This window comes from Scyliorhinus torazame, chromosome 14 (genome assembly GCF_047496885.1).
Source record: "Scyliorhinus torazame isolate Kashiwa2021f chromosome 14, sScyTor2.1, whole genome shotgun sequence".
In the NCBI taxonomy this organism is placed as follows: domain Eukaryota; kingdom Metazoa; phylum Chordata; class Chondrichthyes; order Carcharhiniformes; family Scyliorhinidae; genus Scyliorhinus; species Scyliorhinus torazame.
The window spans coordinates 16,461,360-16,474,423 of NC_092720.1; the positions used below are offsets into that span (position 1 = coordinate 16,461,360).

At 44.6% G+C, this 13,064-nt stretch overlaps 1 protein-coding gene across 3 annotated transcripts in view; it reads left to right on the top strand.

Moving 5' to 3' along the window:
• LOC140389541 (AP-2 complex subunit mu) overlaps positions 1 to 13,064 on the top strand; it is a 67,363-nt gene that overhangs the window by 43,847 nt on the left and 10,452 nt on the right. For all 3 annotated transcript variants that reach the window (XM_072473739.1, XM_072473742.1, XM_072473740.1), the window contains exon 9: positions 8,657 to 8,754. In XM_072473739.1, the coding sequence (XP_072329840.1) occupies positions 8,657 to 8,754 (98 nt within the window). The remainder of the gene's footprint in view (positions 1 to 8,656; positions 8,755 to 13,064) is intronic.

Sequence of the window (13,064 nt, forward strand, 5' to 3'; positions counted from 1 at the left end):
ACAGCATCCGAGCAAGGGCCGCAAAGATGTCCACATCACCCACGCCATGACCAGAACCGGCGACTGCTGGACTGACTGGCTAATCTGCTCGACCATCTCCATCACACTGGCCCTGAACCGGTGCAGGCAGAAAAAACTTGGCCGGGGGAGACTCAATATCGCTGGATTCAAAGACCGTGCAAAGAAAGTGTTACTCAGTAAGTGCCTCACAGCTAACCTGGCGATGACCAACGAACCAGAGCCACAATGCCCACAGCAACTAGTTCACCTTAAAAGCTACCATAATCAGAACCTGCGAGGTGCGCGTTCAGGAACAATCAGAAGACCCATGATCTCCTTGACTGGTAAGCGCAAGGCATTCCTGAACTGGCAGCTCCACTAAAACGCAAGTGAGAGAAAACAAGCTACAGGCAATTGAAGGCCGAGGTGCAACAAGGAACCGCGACCTAGAGAATAGATGGTGGATGGAAAGAACGCAGGAGGCTTAGCAGTTCGCTGTCAACTACAATGTGCACGGCTTTTTTGGTGTAATTAAAACCATCTGCAGTCTGTCTATTCAGGGACCCTACCCCGTTGAGAGCCAAAAAATGGTGCTCATCAAAGACACACCACCCGTTGAAGACAGCATTTTGAGGACCTCCTCAACCAAAACGCAAGTGCCCTCGACGACATCCCGCAACACGCTATCCACCACCATCTCAGTGCAACCCCAGCTCTGTGAGGTCAAAAAAGACGGCCTCTGGCACAGATGGAATCCCCGCAGAAGTATTAAAATGGGCCGAGAGGTAGTCTCGACAAGAATCCACAACCTCATCACCCTAGCCTGGAAGGAAGATAGCGTGCCAGGTGATCTCCGTCTTAACGATGACCATCTTCAAGAAGGATACTGATTTGACTGTGCAAATTAGAGGGATTTCCCTACTCTCTGCCATGGGAAAGGTCATTTCGAGAATACTCCTCAACCGCCTTATCCCTGAGTCTGTGGCTTCCACCCATCAAAAGGCTTAATGGACATAATCTTCAGCAGGTAACAAATCCAGAAAAAGTGCAGGGTGCAGCAACAACCTCTGGCCACCTTCGACTCGTGTCAACCGTGAGGGACTGTGGAGCAAACTCCTCAAATTCACCTGTCTGCAGAAATTCGCCATTCTCCGCCTGCTCCACGATATGAAAGCTGTGATCCTCACCAACGGAACCACCACAAACCCAATACATGTGCAAACTGGGGTTGAACAGAGCTGTGTATTCGAACCAATGCTCTTTTCCATCTTCCTCACAGCAAAACTCCACCCCATCATCCTGAAGCTCCCCGCTGCAGTGGAGCTAACTTATTGGACAAGTGGGAAACTGCTTAACCTTTGACGCTTCCAGGCCAGAACCAAGACCACTGCAACCTCCGTCATCGAGCCACAGTACACTGGTGACGCCTGTATGCACACGTTCAGAGGCCGAGCTGCAAACCATTGTTGAAGCATTCACTGAGGCATATGAGAAAATGGGCATCGGACTGAACATCCGGAAAATAAATATTCTCTACCAGCCGCTCCTGCTGCACAAAATTCTCCCCGACCATAAAGATCCATGATGAGCCACTAGTCAATGCGAATCATTTCCCATACATCAGGAGCCTCCTCTCGGTGCAAGCAGACATTGATGATGAAATCTAACATACTCCAGTGCGCGAGTGCAGTCTTTGATCGCCTGAGGAAGAGTATTCGAAGACCAAGACCTCGAACCCAGCACCAAGCAGCCGTGGTCCCCGCTCTCCTGTATGCATCACAAACGTGGACAATGTACAGCAGACACTTCAAATTCCTGAAACGACATCACCAACGTTGCCTCCGCAAAATCCTGCAAATCTACTGGCAGGGAGGCATGCTAGCGTGAGCGTCCTCTCCCAGACCAATATCCCCAGTATCGTGGCACTAAGTCACGCTCGACCAGCTGCAATGGTCGAGCCACATTGTTTGCATGCTCAAAACAAGACTCCCGAATCAAGTGCTCTACTTTGAGCTCTGCAATGGCAAGCAATCACTAGGTGGGCAGAGGAAATGCTACAAGGACACTCTGATAGCCTCCCTAATATATGCAACATCCCCATTGACACATGGGAATCGCTTGCCTTAAAACGCACAAACTGGAGAAGAAGCATCCGCAAAGGTGCCAATCACCGCCAATGTCGCAGGGTGGAGCAGGCGGAGGCCAAACGTAAACAGCGGAAAGAGAGCGAGAATCCAGAGTGTCCTACCCACCTCAGCAAACACCACCTGCCAAACCTGTGGCAGAGTCTGCGGATCCAGGATTGGACTATTCGGACACCACAGAACCCGCCCCTTGACCCTGAGGGGCTGCCCAAGAAGTGGAGGATCCACCTGTCCTGCTGCATTCGGGGATTTTGGAGTGCACCTCCAGAATCCTCTGGTTTTCTGTACTCCCTAGCGTCCTACCATTCATTGTAAATTCCCCTGTCTTGTTAGTCCTCCCAAAATGCATCGCCTCACTTTTGTGGGGTGAAATTTCATTTGCCACTGATCCCTGCGGTACACCACTGGACACCGGTTTCTAGTCACACAAAACAAGCTTTGACCATTCCCCCCTCCCTCCTGCCGCTAAGCTAATTTTGGATCCAATTTGCCAAATTGCCTCTGATCAGTCTTCCAAGCGGGACCTGGTCAAAAGCCTTACTGAAGTCCATCTGGACTACATCAACTGCATTGGCCTCATCTACACACCTAATCACTTCAAAACTCAACTCCTTACTGCTCACTATATTAAAAAACATTCTCCCTCGCATCCCTCTGCCCTCACATGCCCTTAAATAACTTGACTAGAATCTTAAATCTGTGGTCTAGTTCTTGTGCGATCATCTAAAGCAAGCAGCCTTACTTTGTCCAGCTACTGCAATAATTATAACTTAATTTTACTAATTTAACACCAACTTAATTTAACACCAGGGGCTGGTTTAGCACACTGGGCTAAATCGCTGGCTTTGAAAGCAGACCAAGGCAGGCCAGCAGCACGGTTCAATTCCTGTACCAGCCTCTCCGAACAAGTGCCGGAATGTGGCGACTAGGGGCTTTTCACAGTAACTTCATTTGAAGCCCTTAGTGTTGGGTGGAGTTACTGGGTTATGGGGATAGGGTGGAGGTGTTGACCTTGGGTAGGGTGCTCTTCCCAAGAGCCGGTGCAGACTCGATGGGCCGAATGGCCTCCTTCTGCACTGTAAATTCTATGATAAGCCTACTTGTGACAAGCGATTTTCATTTCATTTCATTAATTTCTTCTAAGGCTGAATTTAGGTCCAACGTTGGGATTTGTGGAGAACAAGTGTGCGTTCCATGGAGTTTTTGGGGCCACCTGCAAAGTTTAGCCGCATGCTCTTTTTAATTTTCCAGTTCAGTGTTCTAATTCGGGATGCAGCCAGCAGCTAGTCAGCAGCGCTAGAAACTGGTCTTCAGAACCTCTGAGCCCTCAAAATTCAAATAGTACAAGCCAATAAATAGGAAATGCAAGTCGCGCTGGTTACAACATGAGTACCAGGGATAAGGGGCTTTGATGGTGTGGAGAGACTAGAGAAGATGAGGTTGTTCTCACAGCAAAGAAGATTAAGGGCAGATTGGTGGGGTTTTGATTCAGGAGGAACTGTTGTCACTGGATCTGGAGGTACATGAAAAGGAGAAATTTGCAGGATGAAGAGGAAAAGACAGGAGAGGGAGTGGCATTAGATGAATTGCTCTTTCAGAGGGCCAGCATTGCCTCCTGTGCTGTGAGTATTCTCTGATTCTATGGAATTAACTGCCGAGAAAGTCAGAATTCATCTGGGAGCAGATTTAATGACTTTCAAAAGGAAATTGGATGAATACTCGAGGGGGAAAAATATGAATAGATCCAGAAAGCATGTGGGGAAACGGGGCTAATCAGATAACTGTTTGAAAGAGCTTGCACCGATATGATGGGTTGAATGGCCTTCCGCTGTGCTATATGATTTATCATCCAAGAGACCACAATTTGGCCCGACCATCTTTTTAAAAAGAAACCTTCAGGTGAACATTGCGGTAAATATAATGATTGGAGACCGCTAACTGAAATTGGTATTAAATTAATGGCATGGAAAACCAAAATGTGCAATTTAAACAATGAAGTAAGCCCAGCCAGCTGAATGGAACAATTTAATCGCAGGCGGTTAGTGCACTCAGTTGAGGTTAATAACCATCTTTTATCCATTCTGTTTAAGCCAAAGGAACAAAGCTGATGTAAATGTTCAGCTTTTAAAGTAGAATTGAATAATGCAGATTGAAGGCAACTAAACTGTTTTTATAGCAACAGTTGCTCTTCAAGATTTTCTGATGCTTTTGAGCAGTAAGTTCTTTACTGGTTTGCACGTGCCTTAATCTTGCAATGTGAGTGGCATGCCCACTACAACTCCCCATACCATCCATTTTGCTACCAATTTTGTTTCCTTCCACTGCTCTGTTTAAGGCACAAATGTCTCTCTGGGTGTATTGCTATACATAGTGCAGCCAATTCTGATCTGTGCAGTAAGTGCTGGCATTCTGTTTTGGGGGGGGGGGGGGGGATTCACTGGACTATTAACTAGGGGGGCATGAATCATGCCGCTGGTGTCGAGGAGACTTGTAATACCCAGCCGAGATAATTTAACGGGTTGGAGATTAGACCTGTTTAAATGTGGTTCCGTTTACTCACTGGCTTAACTAGCTGAACCACTGAGGGAGCCCTAAAGAGCATGTATATTTGGAAAGGAAAATGCCATGGCATTTGGATTGGAGGACATTGAAATAAATGTCGGGATTAAGTACAGCTGATTTTAAAAAGTGAGCTTCAAACCATTCGACACTTTTACGTGCTCCAACTTATTAATGTTTCTAACTTTTTCCAGTTCTGGTGAAGGGTCACAGACCTCAAACATTAACGATTTCTCTCTCCACGTTTGCTGCCAGACTTGCTGAGTATTTCCAGCACTTCTGTTTTTATTTTTAATGGTGTGGTATTTGGGGGAGAGAGCAGGCTTTCTGGACAAACCTGAAGGGAAATTTTGCAGTTGAAAGTGTTTTGCTTGAAATGCAGATCCTGCAGTGAGCTGCCGATTCCATTTCATTTTCCTCGAGAGCTACCATTCCAGAGAAAGTTTATACTTCGGTTTCGTGGGACCAGTCGGCTTGACCCATGTCAGCTTTTACAGTGCAGAGCTCTGTTTAGATTCTTCCCCATGGGCATGCTGCCTGCATGACATCCAACCGTGCCCGGGCACGCTTTTGATTAAATATACAGCTGGCAGAAAATGGGCTTCTCCAGCCAAATCCATTTCTCTGACTTTAGAAAAGTGATGATGCTTTAAATATACAGCCAGCAAATGTTAGTGTTATGATTAGTATTTTGAAGTGAATCATGTCCCAAGATCTCCACTTGAAACTTCATCCCCTTTCTTCTCTCCGGTTACTGAATGAGCTATTGGAATATTCTCTGAAGCCTGGCAGTGATGGATAGAACTTGAGCCGGATCTTTACGCACTTTTATAAATTTTTATTTATAGATAGATACCACAAGTTCTCCCCGTGGGTGCGTGGGTTTCCTCTGGGTGCTCCGGTTTCCTCCCACAGTCCAAAGATGTGCGGGTTAGGTGGATTTGCCATGCTAAATTGCCCTTAGTGTCCAAAATTGCCCTTAGTGTTGGCTGGGGTTACTGGGTTATGAGGACAGGGTGGAGGTGTTGTCCTTGGGTAGGGTGCTCTTTCCAAGAGCCGGTGCAGACTCGATGGGCCGAATGGCCTCCTTCTGCACTGTAAATTCTATGAAGTTTGCACCTCTGAACTCAAACCACCAATTACAGCCTGTTCCCATTCAAAGGAGCACAAATGAATCCCCTTTTAATGCCCACTACCTGCATACAGTTAAATGCACTGCAAATATAAAATTAATACCGATTGCATGTTTGATTTTTTTTTTTTTTAAATTTAAATTAAGATTTTAGGATTTGTTCTTGTCAGTGGCTTTGTGCCATTGCAAATCTCATCTGGTACGGAGTGTTACCAGTCCAAGCTTTTGACTTGGTTCAGTTGAGATGAGTGGATTTTGTTCCGTGTCTGCAGTTTGGAAATTTCCCTTTGCATTGGGCACTGTTTAGTTTGCCTTGGGGTGAGCGTCCTGTCGTACACCTTCCAACCCATAATGTTGTACATAACACTAGTGTCTACCTGATACTTTGTATTAATTTGATGTTATCCTTCTGCAATCATCATTCCAATAGTCAGTCATAAATCCTTTTCTCCCTTGAGGCTTGACGGTGCCATGTTCTAAGGTGTAGAGTGATTCAGCAGGATCGTCGTCCTACATCTCTAGGAACAATCTTGCTTTTCTTCTTCTAGCAAAACACTTGCATGCAAAGTGTTTTCACTTCTGGCAGTTAGTGCACTGCTTTTCCCATTGCTGGACATGCTGCTTTTGTGTGGTGTCCTCTGCAATATTTCCATCCAGTACCCCAGTCTTGATGATCGTTCTGTTGGCTCTTGTTTTTCCTTCTCCCAATTGTTTTGTGCTCGAAAAGGAAAGATATGTAAGACTACTGGGAGAAGGCAAGGGAGTGGCACTGGGGTGAATTGCTCATTGGGCCTCCTCCTGTGCTATAACTATTCTGAAGGAAACTTGATTGTGACACTGAATTTGAGCATCTTTCATAACTCGAGATATCCCAACTCCAATTAATTACTTTTGTTTTTTGTTGTGTAATTACTCTTGGTATTTTCACTGTTGCTTGGGCGGAGCATTTCCCCTGATGGCACCTTTTAATGATTCACCGGGAAATGACTAGGTGGTGCACGAGTTGGTCTGGCAGTAGAAAGAGCTCCAGGTACTCGCAAACCTGGAGGTGGCAAACGTGTCTCGCAATTTATTAAAGGGTTATGCATTCCTTGTATATTTCAGGCTTGGAGTATTTGGAGATTAATGCTTTGCTGTCTTTAGATTAGGAACTTGTATAGCAACAAGTATGGAAATGCTTTTAATTGCTTCCACTTATGGGCACCCAGATAAGAGATCGGCATCAAACTGAGGAAACATTTTAAACATGGTGAAGTATACGTGTGAAATACCATCTGGTAAAATTCACCAAGCGTCTCAATTGCCTGCATTTGTATAGCACGCTTAATGTAGTAAAACATTTCCAGACAATTCACTGAAATGTTGTTGAACAAGTATTGACACCGTCACGTAAGGAGCTATTACAACAGACGACTCCAAGCTTGGTATATTTTTGGGACCCCTTTAAAAGGTTGAGAGGGCAGAAAAGTTTAGGGAGGAAAGTCTAAAGCTTAGGGCCCTGGCATTTGGGGGGGGGGGGGGGGGGGGGGGGGGGGGGGGGAGGAGGGAGGAGAGTTAGAAAGCATAGATTAATCAAACTGCTTGCTTATTTTTATTGAGCTCTGTTGAAACAAAGCATGACACCATCTCCTAATATTGACTACTTTTTCCCAGCATGTCAGAACTCCAGCTGGCTCTTTCTTAACCGACCTTTAAGACCAGGGTCGACTTTATACTCCAATGTTCCTTCTCTTTATCAGCTTTTGTGATCTGTTCTATGGGTCTTGGCCCTTTCCCAAAGTGCCTCAATAATGGTGTTTGTACTTGGCTGCCCATATTTCAGATTTAACAGAGGTGCAGTGCACCTCGTCCTGTACTGGCCGTTAGCCAGCAGGTCAGGACTCCTTCCACATACATCTTCAGTCTATCGAATTCTCAATAACCCGAAGCACGAGAAAAGCTTCACAATAAGAATATGAAATGCTGGAATTGCACAGCCCATGTAAAGGTAGAAGGCAAATTCTGAGGATTCAGATTTGTCACTCTTCAACAGAACTGAGTTTTGCACACCGGAAATGTCAGTGCCTTTATCGATATTGACTGGTCCTGCAATTCTAACTATTTCACTAATCATTCTTTTTCTTTCCCATACTTGTTACCAAATTGGACATCATGATGCATTCCCACTGAATTGCAAATGCAGCCCAGATACGATTAATGAAGTCTACACTGACTGGAAAGATTGCACTCCTCCTTTCTCTTCCCTTCCCTTTCACTCCCTCTTTCCCCCTCCACCCTGGAGTAACACCTGACCTACTTACTTAATCCTATTCGGCCTATAGCTTTGAATGTTGTGACGTGCATTCCAGACTGTCACCACCCTCTTGGTTAAAGATATTTTCCCTCACACCCACCTAAACCTCCTGCCCCTCACCTTGGACTTGTGACTGACACTTCAACTAAGAGGAACAGCTGCTTCCGATCCACCCTAACATGCCCCTCATAACCTTGTACACCTCCATCAGGTTGCCCCTCGATCTACTCTGCTCCAAGGAAAACAACCCAAGCCTATCCAACCTCTCTTCATAATTTATTGTTCTAATCTTGGGAACATCCTGGTGAATCTCCTCTAACTAAACTCAAGCAGGCTTCAAGAAGTTCAGCAGCAGAAAAATTGTAGGGAGGAGCATAGGGACAGTCTTGGATGGTGTGAAAGGCAGGAGACTTTTCTTTGAAAAAGGGTGCAGTAATGGTAGTCCATGACTGGGGGTATGTACTTTTTTCCTCACCCTGCCAATTTGCTGGATTTCCTCTGCTGACTAGTTCTGCTCTTGTCCTGCAGGTGCGTATTCCAACGCCACTTAACACCAGTGGAGTGCAGGTCATCTGCATGAAAGGGAAAGCCAAGTACAAGGCTAGTGAGAATGCCATTGTTTGGAAGTAAGTGACCTTAAACTGTTTCAATCTTCAAGTATTGTCTTTATACTTGTGCATTGCAGGAGTCACAAAATTGCTTATCCAAAGTTTAATTAGTTTCAATTATATTCAATTATGCAATCGCCATACAGATGGACAACTTTTAAAGATTTTAATGAATTTCCCAGTGACCTATGCAAAGAAGATTTCAAGGTTTAAGACTTCTATTGTAAACAAACTAAACATTATTTTACAGGCCATAAATGCACTAAATTGCAGAAAAGGTATTATTACCCAATAACTAGCTAAAATCCACTCTGCATTTATACTTTTACTCTGACACACTGCAAATCTGTAGCCTTCTGATAAAGTCCAAGATTCGACAGTCACTCCTCTCTTCCTTGCCCAGCTGGGAAGAGTGTTCTAGTGTCCTTTTTAAAGTCCCCTCAATCCACCTGAGTATATTTGAATTATTTTTGGTGAATACCAGGTTTTTGTATCTACACCGGTCCCATCTCTTCAAACGGGGAACCCATTCTCACTAGCATTCTACTTGGTAGTTGACACACAAACACTCCTGCTCGACACAACAGGAGCTTCTCTGCTGCTTTGTCCAGAAGCCCCCCCTCACGCTTGCTCCCCCTCTCACTCCCTCTCACTCCTCCACCTCTGTGTGCCCCCCCCCCCCCCCCCCCCCCCCCCCCGGCCACTCTCCCAACTTGAGAGTGAGATTGTTTGTTCAACAGACAGTTGCTCCACCTTTTTAGAAACTAGCACTTCAGTTTGAGTTTTAACCTGGCTTCAGTCCTCATGGCTGCCGAATCACATGAGCATGTATCTGGAAAGATTTCAGTGAAATAATTTCTTCTACCAGAATATTTTGTCTTTTCTTAAAAGTATAACCTTAGTCTTGGAAAATCTCTCATTCATAACACGACTGAAAATGTCAGGTGTCTAAAATAGATATTCCCAAAGTTGGAAACAGCTCCTTCTGATCTTGTCCAGAAGAACAATTCCTGCTGCAACCAATTTCCTACATCTTGTACCATTTGACATTGCTACTCATGTTAATTGGAAAGACAGTTTTGTACTGGAGCTACCTGTTAATCAGGAACTGTACTGAGTGGTTTTCCATGGAACATTGGATAGTCAGCAGACTCCAACACCTTCCTTCTATCCTTATTTTGAACTCAAGGCTCTTGAGGTCAAAGCACATTGCAACACCTCATTTTGGGCAGCACGGTAGCATTGTGGATAGCACAATTGCTTCACAGCTCCAGGGTCCCAGGTTCGATTCCGGCTTGGGTCACTGTCTGTGCGGAGTCTGCATATCCTCCCCGTGTGTGCGTGGGTTTCCTCCGGGTGCTCCGGTTTCCTCCCACAGTCCAAAGATGTGAACGTTGGGTGGATTGGCCATGATAAATTGCCCTTAGTGTCCAAAATTGCCCTTAGTGTTGGGTGGGGTTAATGGGTTATGGGGATAGGGTGGAGGTGTTGACCTTGGGTAGGGTGCTCTTTCCAAGAGTCGGTGCAGACTCGATGGGCCTGAATGGCCTCCTTCTGCACTAACTTCTATGATCTGTAACTTCTATGATAATCCCTAAAATATGAAGGAAAATGTGATGTAACTGCATTCGTGGATACACTGATGACCGCCATGATTGGCAATACTTGAAAATTCCATCAATAGAATTAGTGAAGGTCAAGTTACTGGACACAAATCAGGAGTGTGATGGAATACTTGTCTGGAATGAGTACAACTCCAACACCACTCTAGAAGCTCGACACCATCCAGGACAAAGTAGTCTACCTTGATTAGCACCTCATCATCCACCTTGAGCATCACTCCTTCCATCACTGATGCACATACAGCAACTCCATAATACTCCTTCGAGCACCTTCCAAACCCATGACCATTACCATCTAGAAGCACAATGCAGCAGATACATAGGAGCACCACCACCTGCAGGTTTCCCCTTCAAGCCACACTCCATCCTGACTTGGAAATATATTGCCGTTCGTTCACTGTTGGGTCAAAATCTTGAACTCCCTCCCTAAAAGCACTGTGGGTGTACATACAGTGGCTCAAAAGGCAGTTCACCCCACTGCCTTTTGGGGTGGAAATTGGGATGGGCAATACATGCTGGGCTAGTCAGTGACACCCATTAATCTTTATTAGTGTCACAAGTAGGCTTACATTAACACTGCAATGAAGTTAGTGAAAAGCCCCATGTCGTTCTCATTCTGGCACCTGTTAGGGTACACAGTGAGAATTCAGAATGTCCAATTCATCTAACATTAACGTCAAAGAAAAGGCAGCTCTTGTTACAGTTCCTTGTGAGATGTACCTTCTATGCAAAACTATACTCACTCAGCACCAGTAGACTTTCCAATTAATGTCTTTGCTTTGCCTCGAACCCATAATCTCGGATTGCCTAATTCTGATGTGTTCAACATGCGCTAAATACCTAAAGATTAAAAAATATAGTGATGACGTATGTTACAATACCAATTGATGATATAACTGGGCGGGGAAGATCCCAGAATGGAACCCTGGGCTCAAAGCACCGTAACTTTTAGCTTTTTAAAATAAATGTGGAGGGACAGAGTCCATAGGACCGCTGATTACTTTTAACAACAAGAAAAACATTTATTAAACGTGAAAGATTGGATTATTATACAATACTCTGTTCTCTCCCCCCCCCCCCCCCCCCATCCAATTAGCTTAACAGATACACGTAGATTTAAAGATAAATATTACAAAGTACATCTACAATGGTCTCATTAGCACACACAATCCCAATTGACAGCTGTACAATCTGTTCACAATTGCTTTAACACTCTATACTCAGAGACTGCATTAAAATGACGTCAGACATTTCATCTACCTATGAAGTCTGCTGTCCAATTTAAATCTAGTTGCAATGATTGTCTCCTTAACTCGGAACACTTTTGGTTACTCTTTCTTGACTTGTTCTAAACAGTACCTTGGTCTCTGTCTTCATTTCAGTCGCCTTAAACACTCCTCCCCCCCCCCCCCCCCCACCCCCCGGCATAATTCCCAGGTTGGGTGGACTGTAATTTGTACTTTAGGAAGCCTGCCTCTTTGCAGCTCCCGTTCTGTCCAGACACTATTTTTTTTTTTAATTCAGAGTACCCAATTCATTTTTCCAATGAAGGGGCAATTTAGCGTGGCAAATACACTTGCCCTGCACATCTTTGGATTGTGGGGGCAAAACCCACGCAAACACAGGGAGAATGTGCAAACTCCATACGGACAGTGACTCAGAGCCGAGATCGAACCTGGGACCTCAGCGCCGTGAGGCAGCAGGGCTAATCCACTACGCCACCATGCTGCCTTTGTCCAGACACTTCTGGCGGAGTTGAGAAATGTTCATGCCCCAAGATCCTGTCTTCAAATGCCCACAAATTCAACTAAAACAGCTTTTTTAATCCTTACAATGGCTTCCAGTTGCTATGCAACTCTCACATGTTTATGCATTTCATTTCTTCTTCATGCCGTAGCCCTCACTAAGCACAATAGAAACCCAGTTGGAACTTAACCAAGCCCGACGCATACAAAAACCTTTCTCCAGCATGAATCTAACTATAGATTTTACTCTTCCAGGCACACAAACATTAAATTAAACCCACTTATTAACTATACCTTGTTTCTAATGTTTACCAATGCAAATATAAATCTCTTAAAACTACCTTTGCTTTCCTAACAACAGCAGTGAATCGTAGAGAATATGTTTACATCCCTTTGTGCATTTTGTAAAAGTTGCTTTCAATTTTAATTGGGCAGGTTTAGCTTCGAGCAAAATGAATTTAATGTTAAATGCAGCAGATTAGGTGGTGCTGTTTGAAACACAGTCTCACGCTTTGTGTATGGGCATTCCTGCTGATGAATATGGGCAGTGTTGGGTCGTGTGAAACAACATTCAACAAGTGCTGGTATTTTGTGCATGGAGCTATAGCAGCTCTTTCTTTGACTATTCAAAGACAACTAACTTTTGTCCTTTTCGAGAATGACGAGTTATATTGTCAAACCTAGTATATGTAGCCATTTCTATTAAGGTAACAGGAGCAGAATATTACATCGGCCACAAGAAACCGGAGCAGATTTAGGCCATCCAGCCCCTTGAGCCTGGTCCACCATTTAAGAAAATTGTGGCTAATCTTCTACCTGCTAACATTTTTCTGCACTATCCCAGTTTCCCTTGCTTTCTTTTGTATCTAAAAAATCTGTCAATCACTGAATTAAATGAACTTTTGATGACTAATTGTCTACAGTCCTCTGTGGTACAGAATTCTGAAGGTTCGCAACAGTT